The sequence below is a fragment of the Amblyomma americanum genome, chromosome 1 (genome assembly GCF_052857255.1).
Source record: "Amblyomma americanum isolate KBUSLIRL-KWMA chromosome 1, ASM5285725v1, whole genome shotgun sequence".
In the NCBI taxonomy this organism is placed as follows: domain Eukaryota; kingdom Metazoa; phylum Arthropoda; class Arachnida; order Ixodida; family Ixodidae; genus Amblyomma; species Amblyomma americanum.
The window spans coordinates 98,306,342-98,330,029 of record NC_135497.1 but is presented as its reverse complement, the minus strand read 5'-3'; the positions used below and the strand labels follow the sequence as shown (position 1 = coordinate 98,330,029).

The 23,688-nt window shown below is 47.2% G+C and overlaps 1 protein-coding gene across 1 annotated transcript in view; it reads left to right on the top strand.

The window, feature by feature from the left end:
* The window catches only part of p130CAS (Serine_rich_CAS and FAT-like_CAS_C domain-containing protein p130CAS), a 35,922-nt gene that overhangs the window by 5,452 nt on the left and 6,782 nt on the right, over nucleotides 1-23,688 (top strand). Inside the window, exons 2-6 of the mRNA XM_077645573.1 lie at nucleotides 10,405-10,731; nucleotides 13,250-13,391; nucleotides 15,154-15,291; nucleotides 15,764-16,069; nucleotides 17,974-18,248. Coding sequence (XP_077501699.1) covers nucleotides 10,405-10,731; nucleotides 13,250-13,391; nucleotides 15,154-15,291; nucleotides 15,764-16,069; nucleotides 17,974-18,248 — 1,188 coding nt within the window. The remainder of the gene's footprint in view (nucleotides 1-10,404; nucleotides 10,732-13,249; nucleotides 13,392-15,153; nucleotides 15,292-15,763; nucleotides 16,070-17,973; nucleotides 18,249-23,688) is intronic.

The window sequence follows — 23,688 nt, the reverse complement described above, 5'->3', positions numbered from 1 at the left end:
TTTTTTTTCCCCTTAATTGCAGAGCATCCCTTGTCGGACGGTTGAGCAATGATGGAATTTGCTCATACCAGGGTTGACATCTATGGACCTCGGTATATCGCGCAGTCTTCTTAAAAGACAGTTACTGCCGGCGCTCTATAGCTCATGCCCGCAGGTATGTCTTACCGCCGGGCACGGAGGAAGACTATATAGGAGTGGAAACTCTCCCGTCTGCGGCGACCAGACAAGGTCACAAGCCAGCGGCGCCACTATCATGCTGGCGGCGTGGAAAGAAACTACTGAAATACAACGTCACGGCGTGCCCGCTGAAGCAAACGCCTGTGTCGCCTGCTTGTCGTCTGCTTTGAGCGTTGAGGACAGTTGCCGGGCCAGTTGGTACATGATCTCACCGAAAAACAGCGCGCTTACACGGGACACGAGAAAGGAGACACGCACACACACAGCGCTGACTTACAACTGCAGGTTTTATTGCATTGCTCACAATAAATACTAGAAAGGAAAAAACAAACAGCGCCCGCCGCCGGAGCCGCCTGCCCGGGCGCTGCATTTTTTTTTCTTTTTTTCCCTGCTGCTTCTACAAGGCGCCGCATGGCGCCGCCACTGCATGCGACCCCGTCGGCGCATACAATTGTGACTTTGGTCGCCTGCGCTCGCTCGCGCAGACGGGAGTTTCACCTCCTCTATAGTCTTGCTCCGTGCCCCCGGGTAATTAAAACGGTTTCTCAAATTGGTTGGTTGGCTCGCTGTGATTTCAGCCTGTTTCGAATGCGTCTAATTCCAAGTTTTCTCTGTCTCGCGTAGTGTTTCTGCTGAGAGAAAATAGCAGTGCGTGGCCAGAAGCTGTTGAGGAATAATCAGATAATAAACTAAAGATGGAGCATATAGTTCAGGTATTACCGCGTCGGAACATTTTTTTTTTTAAACCAGCTGTTCCGATTTGCCACGCATGTGCATCTCGACGTGCTGTGCACTTACAGTGCATGCGTACTATTGCAGGGTCAGGCGGCTCTTCGTGTCTCGTTCGAACGCCATTCATCTCGACTTTCCACCAGCACGAGGGCGGCCTGCTGACAGCCGCTCGTTCTCGTGCTATCCCGGAACCCTGGCATTGTCTCGAGGCGCTTATACATTGACGCGTACTATTCCGTAATTGACAGCCTCGTTCCTTGACAGTCTTCTTTGTGTCCGATCGTCATCTTTACCGTGTAAGTGCGGTCTTTTGTGCGCCTGTTCGTGCGCATACCCGGCTGCCTGGCCGTGTAGCGGCATGGCTCGCCATTGAGATCGCCTTCTTTCTTCTCGTTGCGGGACCGCGTAGATGTCGATCGCGCGACCGCGTTGCGGAGTGACGCAGTGAATTGAAAGATTCTGGTACTGCCGAGGGCGGTGAACTTGTCGCGGATTGAAGCGATGGAAATGGGCTGTACGGGTGCCTCTGGAGGAACTTGTCGTACTGAGCTGTGCCACAGGCGAGGCATGCGTTCTTGCTGCCGAACTGACCCCTCCCTGGGACCCATTCACCCCGTGTTGTAAGCACGCCGCACGGTCCCGCAAACACGGCCGTTGCAGGATGCTCTTCCACGGAGGAAAAACGCACAAATGAAAAGGCGCTGACAGCTGCAGTGGCCACCGCCGCTGGGGCGGGCAAGTGTGCGCTGCCGGGGGTGGCACTGGGCGCGGTCGCCGGGGCCTCCCTCGGGAAGGCCCCGGATAAAAGGCCGCCGCACTCCCTTTGCCGGCGGCCCGCCTCCGGCAGTGGAAGAAGTGGAAGGCGCGCCTGGCCGGCACAAGCTAAAGCCCCTCAAAGGGCGAATCCAAGGGCACACTATGTCGGCAATGGAAGCGAGTAGCCAGCTGCTAGGTTCTGGAGGCAATCCTTGCGCGAAAGTAAAGCCGCAGACTAAAAACCATCAGGTGATGTGTTTTAGCTTTTTTTGTAAACAGCTGCGCACCGTTCGAGCGCAGTACGCAAGTGTGACGCAAACTGTAGTACATTGAACTAGCCCTGTGTAACGCCAGTTAATTGGGCTGGGGCCGAATGAAACGCGAGCGGGACAGTTGAAATGGGAGCAGCAGAACAAGATTTCATTTCAGGCGGACTGACTATTAATGCGTTGCCACTTTGATGGTGCAAAGACCGCTGTATGGAAGGCCCTGCGTGCTTCTACAGCCGCTAAAATTTTTGTGTTCTTGTTTTGGCGGCGATGTTTTTGGTTAACGCTGGAGGTACTCGAGAGCCGCGTATCAGGTGCGTCGTCATGAAGCCACAGCTTGCCCGTATATGCTGCTGCTGTATCGTTTTTGTAGAAGGTCAAGAGGTCACATTTGGCTCTAATTTAAAGGAAGACAAAAAAAGTGTTTCTATTACGTTCTACCCTTACATGTGGCCTTGGACTTGCCGAGGTGGCGGTAAAACATGCTTCCATGTCATGCTCTCGCTTGCTGTCAGGTTTTTTTTTTTTTTTTTTGCGGTTAATCGAATTTGCTCTTCCTACAAAAGGAGCTCTGCCACCGTTAGCTCCGACTAACACGTCATGGAGATACTCTATATTCGTTGCTTCATGTGTCCACTTCGCGAGCACAGTACTTCCCGACAGAGTCCTCCTGCGTTCGCAAATGCCTGCCAATTGCGCACCAAGCCGTCTTCGATAACAGCCCAGACAGAACATCAACTCCCTGGCACATCTAGAAGATATCGCAGTCGTCCAGCCAGTACATGCGAGTCGTCACTCAGGTTGTCCAGGGGATGTCATCGCGAGGAAATCATCAGTATGTCTGCGGGCATCCTCGAGATGTGAAAACAAGTATCCCTGACAGGTCCTTGGTCCTTTATGACTCCAAAGTCAAAACGTTGCTGTCACTTAAAAAATGCGTTGTTAATACTACTAAGTTTATAGTAGTACCACTATATGCTTTCTTTGCTGTATAAAATTGACCTTGAGCAAATAACTTCAAATTACCTGTTATTAGTATGCTATTTTGTATTTTTAATTGATGTAATTTGCATTACTCTCCCTTTCAGCGCAGTAGGCTGACTTAAGTATAGTGTTCATGTTGTTCTCTTTGGAGTCGTCGAGGCCGTTTTTTTTTTTGCATTTCGTTCATGTGTTCATCAATCGGCACACAGATAATTGCGAAACCATGGCAGTGCTTTCCGAGCTTATTTTTAGCTACATGCTCCCTGTGGTATTCCAACCACGCGTAAACTAAGAGCAGTGAGGGGCTCTTGCGAGGTCGAAGACTGAAAAACAAAACTTAACGCTTTAATTGCACTGTAAAGTCAAAATTGTTTGGAGATATGGATGCACTGTGAGGGAGACTGTAATGTCCCTCTCCAACATTAATTTGACGAAATTTCATTAAAAAAGGCTTTAATGATTCGGGGCGCCAAACGGGATAACTGGGGAATAGTCAGGGTACGTGTTTCGCGAGTCTGGAAAGGTCAGGGAAAAGCCAGGGAATACCAGCCCCAGTCACACCCAGAGAGGGAAATGGGCATCGTCCCGGCTATAGCTTCGCACAAATCCAAGCTGGAAGAGTCCGAATGCAGCGTAATTCCGTCCTTCCATACGTTAACACCTCCAACCTCGCACTCTAAATAACGATGGACCGATGTCCTTGCCATGCTTGCATTCCGGAATGAAACGTTCATGTCGTCCTGGCTGGTGAGAGGCATTTTTGAAAATCACGCGGCATGGCTCCCCCTCCTTGACCCCGCCGCGGTGGCTCAGTGGTTAGGCGCTCGGCTACTGATCCGGAGTTCCCGGGTTCGAACCCGACCGCGGCGGCAGCGTTTTTATGGGGGCAAAACGCTAAGGCGCCCATGTGCTGTGCGACGTCCCCCAGGTGGTCGAAATTATTTCGGAGCCCTCCACTACGGCCCCTCTTTCTTCCTTTCTTCTTTCCCTCCTTTATCCCTTCCCCTAAGGCTAGGTTCAGGTGTCAGCCGAGATGTGAGACAGATACTGTGCCATTTCCTTTCCCCAAAAACCAATTTGCAATTTTTTTTCTCCTCCTTGTCCCGAGTGGGCTGTTTGCACGCGCCAAGCACGTCGTGCTGGCGGTTTACATGAGCCCGACAAAAGTCGGGGTAAGTAGGCTGTCGGGGGTCGAGCTAAGTGATCGTCGAGTCGAGCTGCGCCAGCCCGACTGCAGGGGGTGGGTTGACTCGGCCCGGCCCGGTTGGAAGGAGCACTGCCGCGTCGGCTTCTCGCCTCCTCTCCTGCCTCCTCTCTGGTCTGGCGGCGCTGCGCAAGCCTGGGCGTCCCTCCTCCTCTTCTAGCATCCGCGCGTTGTTTTGTTGCTCGACGCTAGGGTTAGCGGCGATCTCTGCCCGACAGAAAACGGTCGTGTCGGGATGGTCAACCCGAGATCTGGCGCGCCCCTACTCGACCCGCAACGTCAGGCTCATGTAAACAAGGCTGTGGTGGTCCATTCATTCTGGTATACTCAGGGGAGGAGCCTCTCATTCGAACGGAGGCTGCGAAAGCGATGCCTTTCAAAGCGAGGGCATGCGACAGAGTGGACACTAGTCCGTCGCATTAATACCGTGCAGCGCTGTGGAAGCTACGAGTGCGCGCCGTCTGCTTCCAGCTCTGCATCGCACGTGGTCTCGAGCGCCTGTGTGGATACGGCACTTCAAAACCGTGGTGTTCATTGCTGCAGTGATTCTTGCCAGTTGTGCTTTTGGACTAGCTGCTGCTCCACCTTGCTGCGTGTGTCGTGCCGCCTGCAAGTCGGGTGTGATTACGCACGAGGGCTTTAGCGGTGGTACTTGGACAAATTGAAAACTGGGGATTCGACTTGGATTTGGCCTGCTCCAAGCGACGCTCTTAGTGCGCTCTGCTGAGAGCAGCAATGTGGGAAGACGAGCAGTGATATGACGGTGCGGAGAGCAAGAAGCACAAAATGCCCGCGAAGTCTTGCATAGTGTGTTAGCATTAATTTTCTGAGACCGCCCTGCAAAGAAACCGCTAGGAAAACTCCTGTTTGTAGCGTCGCTATCTACCGCTGAGACCTGGGCGGGGAATTACCAGTAAAACAGTTGAGCAAAGACGGGAAAAACCAGCAGATTTGAAATCTCGAAAAAACAGTATTTAAGGAGGGAGGCGACGCTCCGAGCACAGAGCCCCGACGCCGTTGTTCGGCGTGGCGGCAGCGCAGCGGGGGAAGATGCTTCGGCGCAGTGAAGCGACAAGCAAGTATAGCCATAGAGTTTCTAAATATTACCTAGAGGGGAAAGCTGGCGCCAGCTTCTATGCGAGCCATGAAAGAGCCCTTCATCCACCGTGGCTATTCTAGCCACCCTACCGTGGCATCAGCCGCCGCGGTGGCACAGAGTGGTTATGGCGCTCGGCTGCTGACACGAAAGACGCGGGTTCGATCCCGGTCGCGGTGGTCGAATTTCGATGGAGGCGAAATTCTAGAGGCCCGTGTACTGTGCGATGTCAGTGCACGTTAAAGAACCCCAGGTGGTCGAAATTTCCGGAGCCCTTCACTGCGGCGTCTCTCATAGCCTGAGTCGCTTTGAGGCGTTAAACCCCCATAAACTAAACCAAACCAATTTCCTACCGTGGAAATGCTAGGAATGCCGGGAAGACAGCAAGGCACACTTGGATTGGCCTTGAAACGTGACGACTGCAGAAATGCAAAATTTCGCAAACTATATGTTGAAAGGAAGCGTTGGTTTGCAATCAGTATACATGTCCGGTAATAAAATGTGGTAACTGTATATCTCAGTAAATGAGCAGAAAAGCACACAAGCACCGAATTTGCCTATGACGAAAGAGGGCCGGCTTTCTGTTCATGTCGCCTAACATAGCTAACTGTGGAAAAGAATTTTTTTGCTTTTAACAGACATACTCTTTCGAGCGAATATGCTTGCAAAAAAAATAATTCTTAAAATACTACAGCTTTGAAGGTTCTTTTTTCGCACTGTGAAAAATAGGAACGTTTCATTGGTGTAGTCTGCTATTGCGGGACGCGCCCTATGTCCGTGCATAGGATATGTTCGTGCTGTGAAAAACTTACGCGAACCCCCGCTTTTCTATGAGAGACTGATTTGCGCGCACTAAGTGCCAGCTCTTGGCATGTCCTCGCTGCGTTTACAAATTTGGAAAAAAAAACGAATTAGGAAGTGAAACCTCTCCTACCACAAGTAAGTGACGGCTGTGTTCACGCTGACAAGTGCAACATGCGAGTATTTGTGTGAATTAATTCATGAAGTGGAAGTCGTTCCTACATGCAATGCACGGCCACTGCCAGTCCGCGAAATGAACCAAACGCAATCCTAGGCGAGTACGGTTAACATATATAAGTTGCGCTTGTCCTTGTCGAAATGCTTAATTTTGAGCTTTTAAAGTGCCTCCGAGAGTCCTATGAGAAATGTGCAGAGTGGTCACAGCAGCGGACTGTTGCGTTCTCAGTTCACAAAAAAAAAAAATTGTTCCCTTCTTTGCACAGGTTTCCGCAATGCAAAACTGAGCTTGCTGCATGAATGGCTCGCAGTGAGGGGGCAAACGGAATTTAGGCCTAGCAGGCACCAGATACTGTGCTCAGCTCACTTCGAGTCAAGCGCCTTCGTATGCTTCGGATGTCAAATGAACTGCCTGCGTAGGTGCGCTACTCAACCACAAAGTGTGCAAACCATCAGTAAAAACTACAATGATGAAAACGAAACAGAGCTACTAAAAAAATCCAATCCGTAGCACAGTCAACAAGCCACTAGATGTCAGTCCAGTTTGCTGTCTTCCCAGCATGCCTCCTCTAGGATAGAATGGAAAAACTTTATTGCTGTATTTACAGAGTTATTCAGCGCCTAACAGAGACCTTCTATTTTAAGGAAGGATCTTCCGTTCCATGTGGTCGGCGCCCCTATTCCAAGGCACCGCTGAGCTTGGCTACTCTTTGGCCGTGTTGCGCCAGTCTTCTCTGGAAGGCTGACTCGCCGCTGGAGAGCAAGCTCTCCCACTGCTCCGCACTCGGATTTTCTAATCTGTGAAGTGGGAAGTTGTTTCTGCACTCCCATGGGTCCCTGTATGGATTGGGATACATTTTGTGTAGAGTGTGTAAATTCGGGAAGGTTCCAGTTTGCAATCTCCGCCAGCTGACTGCTTCGTGTTGCATTAGTGATGTGTGTGGCAGCGGATATGCTAATCTTTTGCCTCTGTGGTAATTTAATAGTTTTGCATATGTCGGTTCTACCGTCATAGAGATCGTTGGGTCTATTTCTAGCTCCGCTCGGTATGTAAGCTCGTGAGAAAGGCTATCAGCCCTCAGATTTCCCTCTATTCCAGTGTGTCCTGGTATCCAGAATATAGTATGTGTCCTGGTATCCAGAATATAGTACTTGTCGTGTCGATTTTTTGGGAGGCCCCACTTTGAGGAGGATTTGCAGGGCTTTTTTTTGTTTATCCTGCCATTTGTGTAATTCCGGCAAGCTTCCTTGGAATCTGTGAGTATTGTTAAGGATTTGCCCGTTCGGTAGCCCTCCACAGCCGCTAGAGCCACAGTCACTTCTTCCCCTCTGCTACCGTACAGTTCCTTAGGGTTGCGTATGTTATTGGGTCGCTATTGTGGTTTACGACCGTCACTGCAACTCAATGTATTTTTGTGGTAGGTTCCCACGGGTATAGGGCCGCATCCGTGTATACTGTGTTTTGTTTTGTGGCTAGGTGTTTCTCAACGTATTTCGCCCGCGCTTGTCTCTTAGGTGCGTATAGGTTTGGGTCCATATTTTTTGGTAGAGGTCCTACTGTCGTCTCCACTTTAATATTGTTACGTGGTGGCCAGCCAAAGAATGGGACGCGATGAACGATGGCAGAGATGATTTTAATGGCCGCTGGTTGGTTGGCTTTTTAGTTGGTTGGTTGGCCTCAAATAAAAATGGCACGTACCCACTGCGGAGGAGTGGCCAAGACACAGGCGGTGAATTGCTGGAAACAAGAGCGTTTAGAGGGGGAAAAGGACCCAATAGTAATAGCCAGGGTATAGTAATAGGGTATAGGCGGGCTGGAGCACGAGCCGTCCCGTGCCACTGCCAGCTTCGTCTTCTTGTGGCACTACCCAGGGCCACCGAGCAATCGCCCCGGTCGTAAATAGAAGACACTGACGAAGGGACGCGGGAAATGATGATGGCCCGGTTTCAGCAACGGCACATAGCAGCACTTGGTAAGGTGGTGAAATGCTGGTCGCCACGATGAGAGAGCTAGATGAGCGAATGGGTTCCGGTCTACGAAGCCTCCGGGCCACAGGTTGCCAGGAGCCGACGGCCGAGGCCCTTGGACGCACCGATCGGCATGGGCACTGGGGCGGTGTCCTCACGTGTGAGCAGCGTCCCTGGTCTGTCGGGTCATAGGTTCTGGTCACGGCAGCATTGTCATTTTGTCGTGTCTTCTGGTCGGGACGGAGGACGGGGCTGGGGTGAGTGGCAATTTCAGTTCAGGTGGCGGGCTGGGGCACAGCCATGCAGTGCAGACCAGGGCTACACACGGCCGATGACCACGGCAGGCGCAGGACGCTGAAGCTCCTGGACCAGGATGCTGATGATTACCCAGCACCTCCACAAAATGTTACGTGGCAGCCAGCCAAAGAATGGGACGCGATGAACGATGGCAGATGATTTTAATGGCCTCTGGTCTAGCGCGAGCACCCCGTTCTGTGCAACTGCCAGCTGCGTCTTCTTGTGACACTATCACCAGGAACGCAGACGAAGCCCTACGTATACCATGCGTGTGGATGACGTGTCAAATGGTTGAGTCACAAGCATATTAACGAGGAACGCTATGTACGAGTATCCCCAGCACAGCCGGGTAACCACGTCCGGTGATGGTACAAGCTTTCCCCTGCCTAGTGCTTGGCTTCTTTAGGATGAAATGCTTTGGAATAAATGGGTCTTTGACCCCACCTTGAGTCGAAGAAGGAACTCTGTGCCATGGCACTGTTTGGCCACAGATGCCCTTGCGTCATGAAAATTATCATCAGGATCGCTAGTTATGTGCGTGCGCCTTTTTGGAATGTGGGCGTGTTCTTTTTGTTGACCTAGAATCCCCCGACTCGTAGCAGTTTCCGGCGCATGTCGAGCATCTGTTTAGGTATCGGTTTGTTTTGCGCACATAATTCCACGCTAGATATCTCGAAGCACAGTGTCGATTTAGCAATTTAAATAACTGGGTTTGATTTCCGCCATATAATATTGTGCCCTAAAACCAAACATAAAAAGTTTACCCGCCACAGTGGCTCAGTGCACGGTTAGAGCGCTTGGCTACTGAGCCGGAGTTCCTGGGCTCGAACCCGGCTGCAGCGGCCGCGTTTCGATGGAGGCGAAATGCAAAGGCGCCTGTGTGCTATGCGATGTCAGTGCAGTGCACGTTAAAGATTCACAGGTGGAAATTATTCCGGAGCCCTCCACTACGGCACCTCTTTCTCTCTTCTTTCACTCCCACTTTGCTCCCTTCCCTTATGGCACGGTTCTCGGGTCTGCCAAGATTGGAGACAATTACTGCGCCATTTCCTTTCCTCAAAAAGCAATCTTCATTGTTATTTACAAATAACTAATTGTCTTTTAAGTACCTTGTACCACAGACATAATGTCCGCCTGCACAGGCCGCAAAAGCTTGGCCCGTGCATTGGCCTCTTGAAAGCCACAGTGTCACCGTAGTCAGCGAGTCGGGCTCCAGCTGGAGTTTTTCACTCGCCGTCCGCTTTCTTGCATTGATGCCCGTATACAGACTACAACTTCCCTGAGCGCTCTCCCGGACGGCATTTATTTCGGCGCCGAGCCTATCACTGCTCGGGAACCCATCCGACCTCGCGGTGTAGAGCGCCCCTCACTTCCCCTCAACGGCACCTGCGGCACGTTGGTTCATACACACTCGACAAGCAACTACGGCCAATATGTGCCATAGCAGCTCGACCAAGGGCTATGGGTGTACTTTTCTGCCGTTTGGTGTGGTGTGGCGAGGACGCTGGTTGTGTCCGGTGGTACCGCACGGACCAATGGGCCTTCAAGTTCTGCCTTTAGCTTCACATCTGCCTGAAGCCTTGCTCCCCAGCCAATGGCATTGACCAATTGTCATGACGTTGTGGTTAATCCCCTAGTGTGACATATTAGAGTGTACTAGACATATTGCAGGTGGCCAGCAGGTGCAAGGGGATTAACCACAACCTTTGATCAATTCTATTGATATTTTTCATATCTGCACTTCTTCTGTTTTGCAATGACTTCTGTTATGTACTCAATCTAAAAACATTAATGAATTATTTGCTAAACCTAAAACCGTTAAGACTGCCTATATTTGTGGGGGGAGAGACCCTACACTGCATCCTTAATTGAGTTCGCAGCAGCGATAAATTCTGCAGTTGAGAAATGCTTGCAGCTTGTAAAACTGATTTCTTGTTTGGCAGAACTGCCTGGCACGGGCCCTCTACGACAACATCGCCGAGTCGCCGGAGGAGCTGGCCTTTCGCAAGAATGACGTGCTTACGGTGCTCGAGCAGAACCCGGGTGACCTGGAGGGCTGGTGGCTGTGCGCTCTCCGAGGCCGCCAGGGCCTGGCCCCGGGCAATAGGTTGCGCCTCATGCCCGGCATGTACGACCCCACGGGGCTGGGCTACGCCGCGCCGGCCGCAGCGGCGTCCACGGATTTGGGGGCCGTGCCACCCGCGGGCACCTACCCGGGGCCTGGGCAGCGCCATGCACGCCGCCGCTCCTGGCGGGTGGACCCCAACAAGGTGCGAGGTGGTTCATTAGTGTTGCCCCTGCGAATATACCTAATGCAATATAGGCAGTGGCGGGACTTTTGAGTTTAAACCGGAAAAAAAAAAAAAACGATTAAATTATGCCGAGTTCAGTTTTCGAAATTTATTTCTAACCCAAAAGGTTAGCATTCTCTGCATTCAAGGCATGGCTATAGCTGGCTGTTCAGTACGTGCTATACCCCCTGTGAAAGTTGAAAATTAACTAAGTAGGGAAGACAGGGGCTTGATGCTACTGTGTGGTATTGTGTATAAGCAGCACAGCTGTGCGATTTGAGGTATTGCTCCGCTAGCTTACATGTCTCTGTTGACCAGGGAGCAGCACCTCCTCACAGCATGCTAGCTAAGCACTCTTTATTTGTTATCATCGCATGCTTAGAGCAGTTATTCGGTTAGGCTTATCAACTGCATGTAGGACACCGACACGAAACCGTGCATGGGTGTCGCGAAAAGTATCAAGGTCTAGCTACCGCAACGATTGAGCGGCAGTTTCATCGCTGCCACCAGAACGCAGACCACGGGATGCTGCGCCCTCTCACTCAACCCAGCACGACAACCCAATGGTAAATTACTGGTTATTATTGGTAACGATAATTACTGGTAAATAAACTGTTCATGCTGGCAAAAACGCGAGGTAGACTCTAAATGATTTTTGACCACACAGGATTGCCACATTAAATCACTGAAAAAGTCAGAAATTCATTAGTCAAAAATAGTATTTGCTGAAAAAGACCAAGACTTGTGTTCTGAAATAAACACCGAAAAAAGTCCACTGAATTTTCGAAAAATAAAAACTGAAAAATTCAACCTCCTAAGTGCAGGGTGTGCCATACAATAGCAGGGCATCAACCATCTGGAAATTCAGGCAAGCGAACTGAAAAAAATAAAGTGATGTAATTCTTTAATTGGATGGAGAGTTTGAGGAAGTAGTTTCAAAAGCTCCATGCCAAAGAGCAGGAGCAGTGAAAGCTGCACACTGAGCAGTTTGCAGGAACACATTGTAGTATGTTCTCAAGACTGGTTAGAAAAATGTCAGGTAGCATCTAAAAGTCACTTGCACAGTAGTGGTTGCAGGCTGCATATGGGATGCAATACAGCCCTGTGCACCCTACATTGTGGAGAGAAGCGATTGTTTTGCAGTTTGAAATTTTTTCCCCATTTTGTAACAGTTAATGTTAATTTTAATTTAATTAAAATAGGAAGGACGAATGAGGACAACTGAAGAACTTGGATTACTCAGCATGTGCCTTAATTGGCCTGAAAAAAACTCTGCTTGACATATCAAAACCTAGCTTCTTTAGGAGTATGCGTGCAGAATGCAGTAACCTTTGTGCATTGTCATATCTGTGTGGCATTTGTCGCTGTATGTAGACAGGTGAAAAGTGCATATGTTGCACCTTCATTCAGCATTTTGCGACATTGTAGAACCTGAATGCATTGCAGTATTAACGTGACAGTGTTAAAGGCCTCGTTATCCAGAAAATTCGGCGTCACCGTTGTGAGCGAAAAGTCACGAGCATGACTCTGGCAGGTGGTGCCCAGAGAACCACCTAGGAGGCAGGTGGGCCACCTAGGTCTCTTGACCCTGCAGTGTCATCACAACCTGCCCACTGGATAGTGAGAAAACTGCCCACCATGGCAGGTGGCAGTTAAATTAATGATTTGTCGCTTGGGAAGATCAACCTGGGTCGCACAAGGCCCACCGCTGGGAGCACCTGCCATTGCAGGGCAGTGGCGCATGGCTTAACCGCTGCATCTCTGCGCCAGGGGGGTAGGAGGTCTCCTAGGGATCTATGAATGTAAAGTAGGGAATGACATTCTGCATGTGTTGGAATTAACCCACTACGCTATCATATCGTACCCTGAAAGGGACCCTGAAATGATTTTGATGGGCCTATTCTAGTGCAACAGATCTGTAGAGGTGGCCTTTGTGGGTATTTGAGTCAAATTTAAAAGCTCTGCGTGGACCCTATAATTTAGAAATAATTTTTAAAAATCGCTGCTCGCAGTAGCTCGCAACAGGTTAGGGCGGCACTCCTCACCATGCATCCCCCACCCCAATGACTCAGTAGGCAGACAGGGCAAGCTTGAAGGCTGACTTTTCTTTCTGCCCACTGATGTTGTCGGGGTAGCGGACGCGCGGTTAGGTGTTTCACCCTAATCAGTTGCGAGCTACTGCGAGCAGTGATTTTTAAAAATTGTTTTTAAATTATAGAGTCCAGGCAGAGCTTTCAAATTTGACTCGAATGCCCACAGAGACCACCTATACAGGTCTGTTGCACTAGAATATGCGAAATTGAAATCATTTCAGGGTCTCTTTAAGGCGAAGCTTAAGTGTCTCCTACAATTTTTTCTCCAATTTGTGAGTTATAACGGTGCCACAAGAGTGTCTGTTCATGTTTAATGATGGCATATTACTTGCTGATGCAACTCAGTGTGCTGCTGTGTTCATGGGTCACTGTGTTTTTCTTCCACTTCCGGATTTTGTGTTCAGGTTGTTACACCAAGCAAAGTTGGAGACGTGTACCTGTATGATGTCCCAGTTGGTGCCAAAGTAACAGAAGAATATGATACTCCTGCTCATTCCACACTTCCAAGGACCACAGGCCATGTACACATAGACACCATTGTTCCGGGTGAGCTCAGTCTTTTTTCTAGCAATGCCATGAGTTTTAGTGGCATGGATAGCCAATTAAATGTGCTACCAGCTTCGAGCATCATATTATTTGCATAGTACAGCATTGCTTGGACTGTACAGCTTGCTTTAGCTGTTTATGCTCGAGCTATTTTTTTCCATCTTTAATTTTTAGCAGTCACAAAGTGACCTTAATTCTCATTGTTTCTGTGAAATTCCGGCGAGAAACAAGGTCTGCCTTGGGTGTTTAAATGAAGTACTTGCTGCTTTATTTTTAAACCACAGTAAAACTGACATGCAATAGGAAGGCCTGGCACCTCTTCTGAAGAATGTGACTGCATGAACTCAACTGACTTGGGCAGTTATGATGGTTGTGATACTGCATTCTATTTTTTGCATGGCGAACTGGTGCCGCTTTCAGTAGGACCCATTGTCCATCACAAGCACATACATGCACAGGCGGCTTGTATAGTGTTTTGCAGAGATGAAAACAATGAAGAGAGTTCCACATGGCTTATACATGTTTTAAGCTTTTTTGCAAGTGTGACATTTCAGACCCCTGAATACAAGTCCTTGGCCCTGCATAGCTTAGCATTGTTCTGAAAAAAGGGTGTTTTGTAATGAACAGTGTTTTGTACCTTTGAGACATTTAGGGCACGTGAGGAGGGCAGTCATTTCTTTTATATGCCATTTTCTGTATGCCTACAATATTGACATGTCCAAAGGGAATATGCCACCTGTCTTTTTCATGGTTTTCTGTGTGCTGTTTTACATTTTACAAACTTGTTTATTTTGTATGTCATGTTTTCAACTGACGAGATCTGCCAGGAGCACATAATGATCAAGTTTATGTTTGCATTCTGTGGTTTTTGACTCAGTGTTGGTGGTTAGCATATGCCACCCAGCAAACACAGTTTCTTCATGGAATGCTCTTTGTAGCTAGTGATATACATGCGTTTGAGGTGAATTTATGCAGCGTTACTTACTGGCCCTGAAAGGAAGCTGCCTTGTGATAGCTGCTGGCACAATCTGTCACTCAACCAGTTTTTTTTTAAGGGTTTTCCTTAACAGTTGGCCTTAAAATGCTGAGGTACAGCTTTTTTTATTCGCTATGCTGTGGCATTTGCAGCTGTGTGCCAGCAGCTGAAGCATACATTTGGTAGCAAGCGCCTTTTTCTTGTGACAATGCGAATTTTAAGTAAATTCTCACTTGGTTATTAACTTGGAATTCTGCATGGAGGGTGATGTTTAAGAAGTTTAATCTGCTTTAATTGGCATAGAAAAGCAGACCTAGTCTTTTTTTTTGGTTTCAGTTGTGATTCACAATTATGCTTTCATGGAACTTTGCAGTTCCATGAAACAAATATTATCATTAAGAGTGTGCATTTTGCATTTGGTGCTGCTATATTTATGAACATCAGTTGATAACTGATTTGGAATTGAACATGCATAAAGCTTTATAAGCCAGTGTTTTGGAACATGCATGTATTATCAAGGACAAAAGTCCTCAGGACGTGTGAGCAACAACAGAACTGCATAGCTTTATTTGCCTGTGGCTCTATAGACTATGCTTATAGAGCTGAAAGTTGAGCTCACCTTCTCTGTCTCTAATGTGTGCTAGTTTAATCAGACATTCATTGGAACAGATCACACCCATAAGCCTGGATTGCCATTTGCATGCCCTCGGTACATTTGTTCCTGGTAGTGCGTTGATGCATTCTTGGCGCTCATGTTATTGCATCTTCTTTTTTGCCTTCTTTCAGCACCTCAAGAGGGACGAAAGCCAGTACGCGCACTACCCAACATGGCTTATGATGAACCACGTCCTTCCAGCTTGTCATACGACATGCCTCGGCCTTCTTTAAATGTTCGCTTAGAGCTGCCTTCATCCACTGTGTCTGGTGAGTGCTATCTTAAAGGCTTGTGACTGAAAGCCTGATGAAAGCTCTCAATACATACAGCTTAACCTAGCGTTCATAGCCTTCATGCACTTCCTTCATTTCAACCTAATCAGGACAGTGGTACACATGTGCACTGTGGCTTTTGGAACATGGCCACCGTGCGACCATACAGGCTGGTAGGTCTTGAGAAGTCTTTTTTTTGTAACTTGCCTTTGGTTTATGCAAGGTATATGATAGTAACTTATTGATGTATCAAATCACTTATCTGAAATGGTTTCATCGTTTAGTTTCATGGCATGGACCGTGAAAAATAATCATACCATCTAGAGTTTAAAATTATTTTATGTGGACGTTTGGAGGCAGTTTTCTTGTTAACATTGGTGTCAACAGAAATGTGTGAATGACAGAATTTTTTCTTCAGTGCAGCACCCTCTTTGGTGCAGCCCATTTATGATTGGGTCTGGTCATGCAGGCACTGAATCATACGATGTACCCCGGCCCAAAGCTGACTACGATGTTCCAAACTCGGAACCTGTAGGCACCTATGACACTCCGCCTCCTGCTCGAGGTGTGGCAAAGGGGGCCTCCAGCTCAGTCTATGATGTGCCACTTGACACTGGGACACCTCGCTGTGTACTGGCAGCCAGCTACGATGTTCCCACCTCGGGGCGGTCAAGTGGTGTGTCTCTGCTCTCAACGAGCTCCTCTTCAGCTGGAGTTTCCCCAGCAAGCAGTCAGTCGAGTTTGAACACCTCGCTGTCCTTGTCCAGTTTGTGTGGTATGTCCCTTTGCCCACTGTGATGTGCTTGTTGAGCTGTTCATAGTAGCTTGCATGCTTGGCGTTGTGTGTGGCACCCACATGGGAGCCATTGCATGCCGTACAAACTGCTTGCCAGCTTGCTGTTGTGCACAGATTCTGTGAAAGTGTTAGCATTTGCGTGTGCAACATTCTAGGTGGCATGCATGTGTGACTTCATGCTATGGCAAAGTACTTAACATTTCACAAAAATATATGAGTATATGTAAAGGTATTGTGTTCAAACACCTAAATGAACCCTAGCATTCACCTCAAACTGTTGACAGCTATGTTGGTATAAACAACCTTTGGTATGTCACTCAGAAATATTTTACTATGTGGTCATCCTTTTTCAGAACAGAGTTAGTGTATTGGATGCTTTTTCAGTTCTTCTGTAAGTTTGAATTTGTCTTGTGTCACATTGCTTGCCTGCGAGGTAGTGAACACTGAGGTGATTAGCTTTCCTGAGCTTGCATGTGATTACGTTTTGTGCATAGCATATGTGTAATTGTTAAGCGTGCCCCCTACCCTGTTGTCTGATCTGACTAGTGTGTGTTGTAATCATTTATTGTGAGTGCTGCAGCTAAGCTACTGTGTGAAATTAATCTGTTCTTGGTGTTATGATCAGAGGCAGCAAGAACAGAACCTGAGAAATGAACGCTTTGATGTTGTCAAGCCAGTAAAAACAGAAGTGCAGTTGTTAACTACATTTTGTACAAGTTGGTGCTTTATTCATGCATATGGGGCTGCAAAATTCAGCTTTGTTGTTTGAAGAATAGCAATGTGATGAAATTTTAGTTGGCATTGTGATGTTGCCCCTATATCCCGTTAGAACATTGAGAAACTAAACAAGTATGCAGAAAGGCTGGGAACCCGTAGCTTATCGCAAGGAAAATGTGGCTGTTGCACTTTCTCCCATTATTTTGTTAATATTTGTATTGGTTTTCTTTGGCTGTTGGTTGTAGATTACCTGTTAGTATATATTGGGTGCATAAATGCACTGTTAGGGACAGAGCTCGTGTCGATGCCAGGAGTGCATTGTTAGGTGGCATTCGCATGCAGTGCATCACTGTTCAGAAGGAGGAAGGATCAGTTACTTTTGTCCCCGAAATTACAATATAGCACATCCAATGACAGGGCATTGAGCCACAGAGCAATAGCTCACTTTTTTCTTTGGTTACAGGTGCGAAACACGCACAGACACAAGGGAGGTAGATGAGACTGAGCGCCGCTCACAACTGCTTTATTCGGAGGCAAAATGCACAAATATATAGCCATTGCACACGCAAGGAACACCATCATGTTTCAAGTTTGATATGATAGCGAATGGGTGAAATAGTTTTTCTCTGCCTAATACAAAGCTATAGATGTGTCACTGATACACATGCTTCCTTTCTTTCCGATGAAAAAAGCTTCAATTAATTCCCTAGCTTTGATATCTTTACTTGTTGACAGAATCCGCGCACCACTTTTGTGAGCCATGTTTTGCTGGTGCGTGGATTCTCTTGCAACTACAACTCTTACGCAAGCTTGTCCCAAGAGCAGAGCAATGAGAGCAGATTAAGAAGTGGATACAGTTTTGATTTTTCTGTATGCCTCATGTAACATACGAGAAGAAATTATCTATCAGGTGTAGGTGAATTAATTGCACGCAGTGATGTATGTTTTTTATAATATCTTGCACATCTTATTGCAAAGTGAGAACATTAACCAAAATTATGCATGTGTACTCTTTGAAGGCATGCATTCTGGGAAATGCCGCTCTCATTCATTGTTAATTTATCAATTTCTCTAAGTTTTCACTTCTGAAAGATTGTCGTGTGCAGTGAACATTTTTCACCGTTGTGCACATTGTATTCTTAATCTGCTTCCACTTTTGGGTTCAGGGTCAAACAGGTCTAGCTTGGAGCAAGGCCATGAAATGTACGACATCCCAACCAGCAGCTCTCGACGTGTTGCTGATGCACCCCCGAGTAGAACTCAAAGCCCCAGGGGTAACCTTAGTGCTGTGCCTCCACCTCCTGGCCACGGCATGACCCTTCTGCAGTTTTACGATGTGCCTACCAACAATGCACCTGCACCCTTCTATGATACTCCTCCCAAGAGGGCACCCACAGCACAGGCAGTATGCATGGAGGGTGTATACGACGTCCCTCCTCAGGTTGGTGCTGGGCAAAGCCCAATGCTTGTTGAGTGCTCGTTGACTCAATCACAGTGCTTAGAAGGCATGAAAAAGCTCTTTTTTGCACAGAAGAAACTATTTTATTTGCTGGTGTATGGTGATTGGCACTGGCCACAGCAAATTATCTAGCTGCATTAAGTCAAATGCAGCAGTGGACTTGGCCCTGTGAAGCAGAATAGCAAATTTTTCTGTTGTGTGTAGTTGAGTTCAACTACAATGGGGGGGCGAACTGGAAAGGAAGATATAAACATTGAGAGAAGAAATAACTTGGATATAATTATCGCTGATATCATTAACTACTATAATCACATGCTGATGCTGACCGGAAGATTATTTTTGGTGCACAGATTTATTCTGTTTTATGCGTTCAACTTATTTGCTTGTCGTACTTTGTTGTACTTTATTTTGAGCAAAAAGATTCTGTAGCAGGAATGCTGTGCTAGTTGTGCTAAAATATGTCATTGCATTCAATTGCTTTTGCAGTGAGGTTTGGTGAGGTTGTGCCAGTGCTGTGTCTAGATATAATTCTAGTGATCAGCAGGGGCAGAAGCCAGCACCACTGGGTGCTGGCTTCCAGTCCATGTGGTTTAATTGGAACCCCAGTCCATTTGGTTTAAGGAACAGATTTCCAGTTGCAATCCCAGATGCGACGGGGGGCCTACTGCGACCCAGTCACAGACGTCTGTACAGGAGCGTTGGGACGTCTGAGCACTAGCTAGCTCAAATACATTTGAGTAAGCGAGTATACATGGCCGTCACGGGAGACCAAAACAATGAATATGAGTTTTGAATGCGTCAATGTCAATTGCCCTTTGCGCCTTCACTGAATTTTGAATCATCTCGCTGAGCCCGTTCGTCATGTTTTGAGACAGCTGCGGTGGCATTAATACTCTTCTGCCGAGCCCAATAGGTCAGGGTTGCTGCAAAGCAAAACATAATAGGTCATTTTTATAGGTGACAAACAAGGGAATAGCGCACAGCAGCTACAAACAAGCCCAGTAATTTACGCTGTCTGTAACGACGCAAGTATATGATATGAGGCGTCCAGGGGTGCTCTCTGCAGCGTTAAGACGCAGTCGTGCTGAGCGGAGTTTCCTTCCACATGCACTTCGACACACGATCCGAATGCATGCCCACTTCTTGTATAAAAGAGATCAGTTGCATACATCACCAGCCTTTGTTTCAATGAACAGCGAGTTTGGCAAAACAGCCAAACGAGTGAGCGTAAAAATATAACATGCCGCTAAATGCGTTAAAATTTTTTCATTACGAACGCAAAAATAGCATAAAATACACTTAAATGAGCGAACTGAGTACGCACCTGGAAAGGGCAGGATTCCAGCCGGTGAAAACGACTTGTAGTCCTAATTCGTATTGACGGGTCCAGTTTCGCCGAGTTGTAAAAGCAAGCAAACTTCCTTCAGCCCCATCAAAAAAAGAGCTGTTGAACAATCTCGCCAACAATAGTATGCGAAAAATTAATTCTGTGTCGAGGTTCTTCAAACACAACGTTCCCGCGGAACACGATGAGAAATTGCACACGCCATCCGCGCGACCATTGTCGCCATGGCTACCACGGACGGTGTGTGCGAAACTGACGCTTGTTTTGTATCAGCAACTTTTTATACTTAGTATGCTGTTTGCTCTAGCATGAAAAATAAGTTAATAATTTTTAAATTGTAACAAATTACTTTTCTCATAGCTGTAATCGCCATGCATAGTTTGTGCTATTATTGGCAAAATATGTTTCGAACGTCAACGCGAGTGTGGCGTAGAGAATGACACCCGCACCCGGTCCGCTGAAGCATGGCTGAAGTCATGACATGTCATGGTAGTCACGAAATGGAAGTTCGTTTTTGGTGGTTGTGCAATTATAAATAAATAAATATAATGGTACCCTGCTCGAAACGCCTATGTCACAACGGATTGAGACAGAAAGAGAACGGGCTTAATAAAAACAAAAAAGGAATTAAGCTGTAAAGCGGGTGCACAATATGTTCGCACCATATGCGTGTCGACCCATGCTATAACAGTTTTGAGGGAAGTAGAGCGTCTACGGGCGTTTTCACGTGCAGTGCACACAGTGCGATCGGAATGATGTTCGCCGATAAGCCAGCTTCCATCTAATTTCACATTACGTTCACTTCTGTGCCTAATGACTGTGCGATGTGTTGAGCCGCAGCAGCATTTATTTCCTTCTCGACGTCCCTCCAAGCAGTAAAAAAACTTCCCATTTGGTTTTTACCCACGACCAGTTCTGTCCAGTTGGCCCTCAATTGGGAATTTTTGCTTCCCACTTGACCCACAAATGGGACCAATTACTTCCCAGTTGGTCCCCAGTTCCTACTGTTTGGCTCTCGACTGGGAATTGATGTTCCCCAGTTGGTGGAAAACTTGACAATTTGCTTCCCACTTGGTCCCCAACTGGGACCAGTTGGGCTCCAACTGGGTTTCCAGGTGGAACCAGTTGGCTTCCAACTGGTACCAGTTGGTTTCCAAATTGGACCAGTTGCTCCCAGTTGAATTTCCAGTTGAAGATTTTCACCTGGGAAGGACCATGATATGCATGTATTCACTTCACATATGATTAACAGGGTGATGAGGGTGTCTGATGGAATCTAGTACCATGTTCAGGCAGCTTTCATACTACTGCTAGTGCAATGATTTTGCCTTGGTGGCGTGGCCGTTACTGGAGCCTAGATTGTATTAATTATATTAGATGAGCATGATGAACACACAGACATAGGAAAAAAAAGCAGTTTAAGGACCCATCTGACTGCTTCCTAATGGGACAGGATGCGATACTAGTGAGTACTTGCTTTCCTGCTGCTGCAGGTACGGAGTGAGGCCAGGTCAGCCTCTGTAGTGCGCCAGACTTCTGCTTCTGCCTCCTGTTGATGCTGCTTTGCCTTGTGTTCTCATTTAATGTGAAACCTCCCATTTGAAGTGCTGTGCCTTTTCTCCAAGTTTAGAATCCCATTGTACGACTTCCTTGCATGCTGCACCTGCATCCTGCTGGCTTCTGGGATTTTATGCTGTTGTGTGTAATGTAGGGTTGGTCTCATACTCCTAATTCTTTTTGAGTCTTGTTTCCTGTGACTGCATTCTGGTTTCTGCCTTCGGCTTTTTACATATTGATTTAGCTCCCCATGTGTATGGATCCACTCATCCACACTTCCACAGTCAGGTATAGAAGGGGGGGGGGGGGGGGGGGGGGGGGATCCCTGAGCCCAGCCATGATCTGGCAAAGTGCACGTTCCTCCTTTCTCTCTTTCCGTAGGCTATGGGTGCATTTTGAATTTACACACATCAGAAATCAAACACATGGAAAGGCGTTCAATTTTGTGTGCAAATTGATTGTGTACACCAAGAAGGTAATAAATGCAGAATGCCGACAGGAGTGTTAGTAATTCATTCGTTTGGATGTATGCAGCTGAAGAACCTCAGTGATTTTGAAAATGGCCTAGCAGTTATTGGCTTAAATTATAGAGACTGCAAGCATATGTCTGAGGCTGTAAAAGGAAGAAAGAATAAATATTTATACTACTGGTGTGTGCAACATAAGTCTTTTTATCACACCTCTGTTTCCTGTCAGTTTCTGCTGGTGCTTGTGAGCTTTCTGTCTTACATATTGCGTTCTGGAAGGTACAGCCTTGGCTGAAAGTACCTAGAATGCAAGTTTTGGTAACGGAGTTTGTTGTGGAGAGCTTGTAGTGTGCCTGGAATTCCAAATACCTTGATGGGTGAGCATTAGAGTTCTCGCCGTCCAAAAACTATGAGGTCACCCTACTGCAAAACTCAATATCGAACGTGATGGCCTGGAAACTTTTCTCCAAGGCTCTATGCTTTTGTTCTTTTGTAGGCACCTTTATTGAAAAGCAGAATTCACATTTCCACTTTATTTTTCAGCATTGGGCTCCTGCTACATAACATGATAGTGCTGCTCCAAATTGACTTTTTTCCTGCTATGAAGCGTGCTCTAATATACTCATGGCCATTTCCACCATAGTCTCATCATACCCCTCGTATATTATAATGCACATTTGTCTTTTACGGAATTCTTAAAACACACATCACTCTCGCAGCCTAAGTGCCATTGGAAGTTGGACAGTACTCACTATGCTCCCATGTAGTCGCCTTTTCAACAAGTGTGGAACATCAGGAGTGCTCTGAGCAGACTCCCAAGTTGGTAGATCTGTCTAAACCAGATTTCTGCTTCCAGTGGACAAGCAGCTTCAAAGTCTCTTATGCTTTTCCATGTGATTTCTTGTAATTTCGACTTTAATACACATTTTATGGTGCATGCATTTAACTAAACATATGCCATAAAGCATTGTTGCCTACTTATGTAGGCCCAGAGGCCCCTAGCAGAGAGCATGGAGAAAACTCATAAGGGAAGAACTGTTGGACTTATGGCATTTAACTAAACATATGCCATAAAGCATTGTTGCCTACTTATGTAGGCCCAGAGGCCCCTAGCAGAGAGCATGGAGAAAACTCATAAGGGAAGAACTGTTGGACTTATGGCTGCCAGGTTTTGTGTACATTCACGGGGCCACCGAGGCTCGAGATATGTATTTGGATTAACGCTGGGAGGTCGAACTTTTGCTTGGGTCTGACGAAGATATAGGTAAGATGCTGTACATCATGTCTAAAAGGAGCAGTTGCTGTTTTATTAACATTGCTCCATGCAATTCCAGTTTACACATTACAGTGATTGGCAGTGTGATGCCTAGCTTCTACTCAGGGGAGTATGGTAAGTTCCATCAGCGGAAGCTTTCAGATTGTGGGAATGCCGCGCTACTTGCGCCAACCTGCACCATTGCATTGGACCTTTTACACGCTGCTACAAATAAGTGGCTTTTGATGAAATCGCGCCAATGCTATGCCAAAATACTATTCCAGCAACCAAGAGTGGGGGCAAATGCATCGAGGTGGAGGCTACTGGTTTTTTCTCTCAATGCGTGATGAGAAGGATGTCTGATGGAACACAACCCGACCCCATTCAGTTTTCGAGCCCTTTACCACCTAGAGTTTGTACATGGTGTGTGCATATTTTCAACACCAACATTGTCCGAAACAAATACAGCGAGTGCATATGCAAAGATAACATAAATTTTAAGAAACTTGAATAGGGCTACAGATCAGACCTGCTAATTTTGTCATGTTTTTGTGCAGCATCATCAGGCGTCCCATTTGGGCAGTGTAGTATTTACATTTTTGTACACATTACCGCTGATAGCTGGATTTCATGAACCTCGCACTTATTGTTACAGTGCTGTCAGTACCCGAGCTTCCAGTTTTCCAGTTTGTTTGTACAGTAGAACAACATTAGTTAGAACATTTATGGTAAAAAGTTGGTTAGATTAATTTAGAGTTCTTAATAAATTGACTCCCCCCCCCCCCCCCCCCCCCCCCC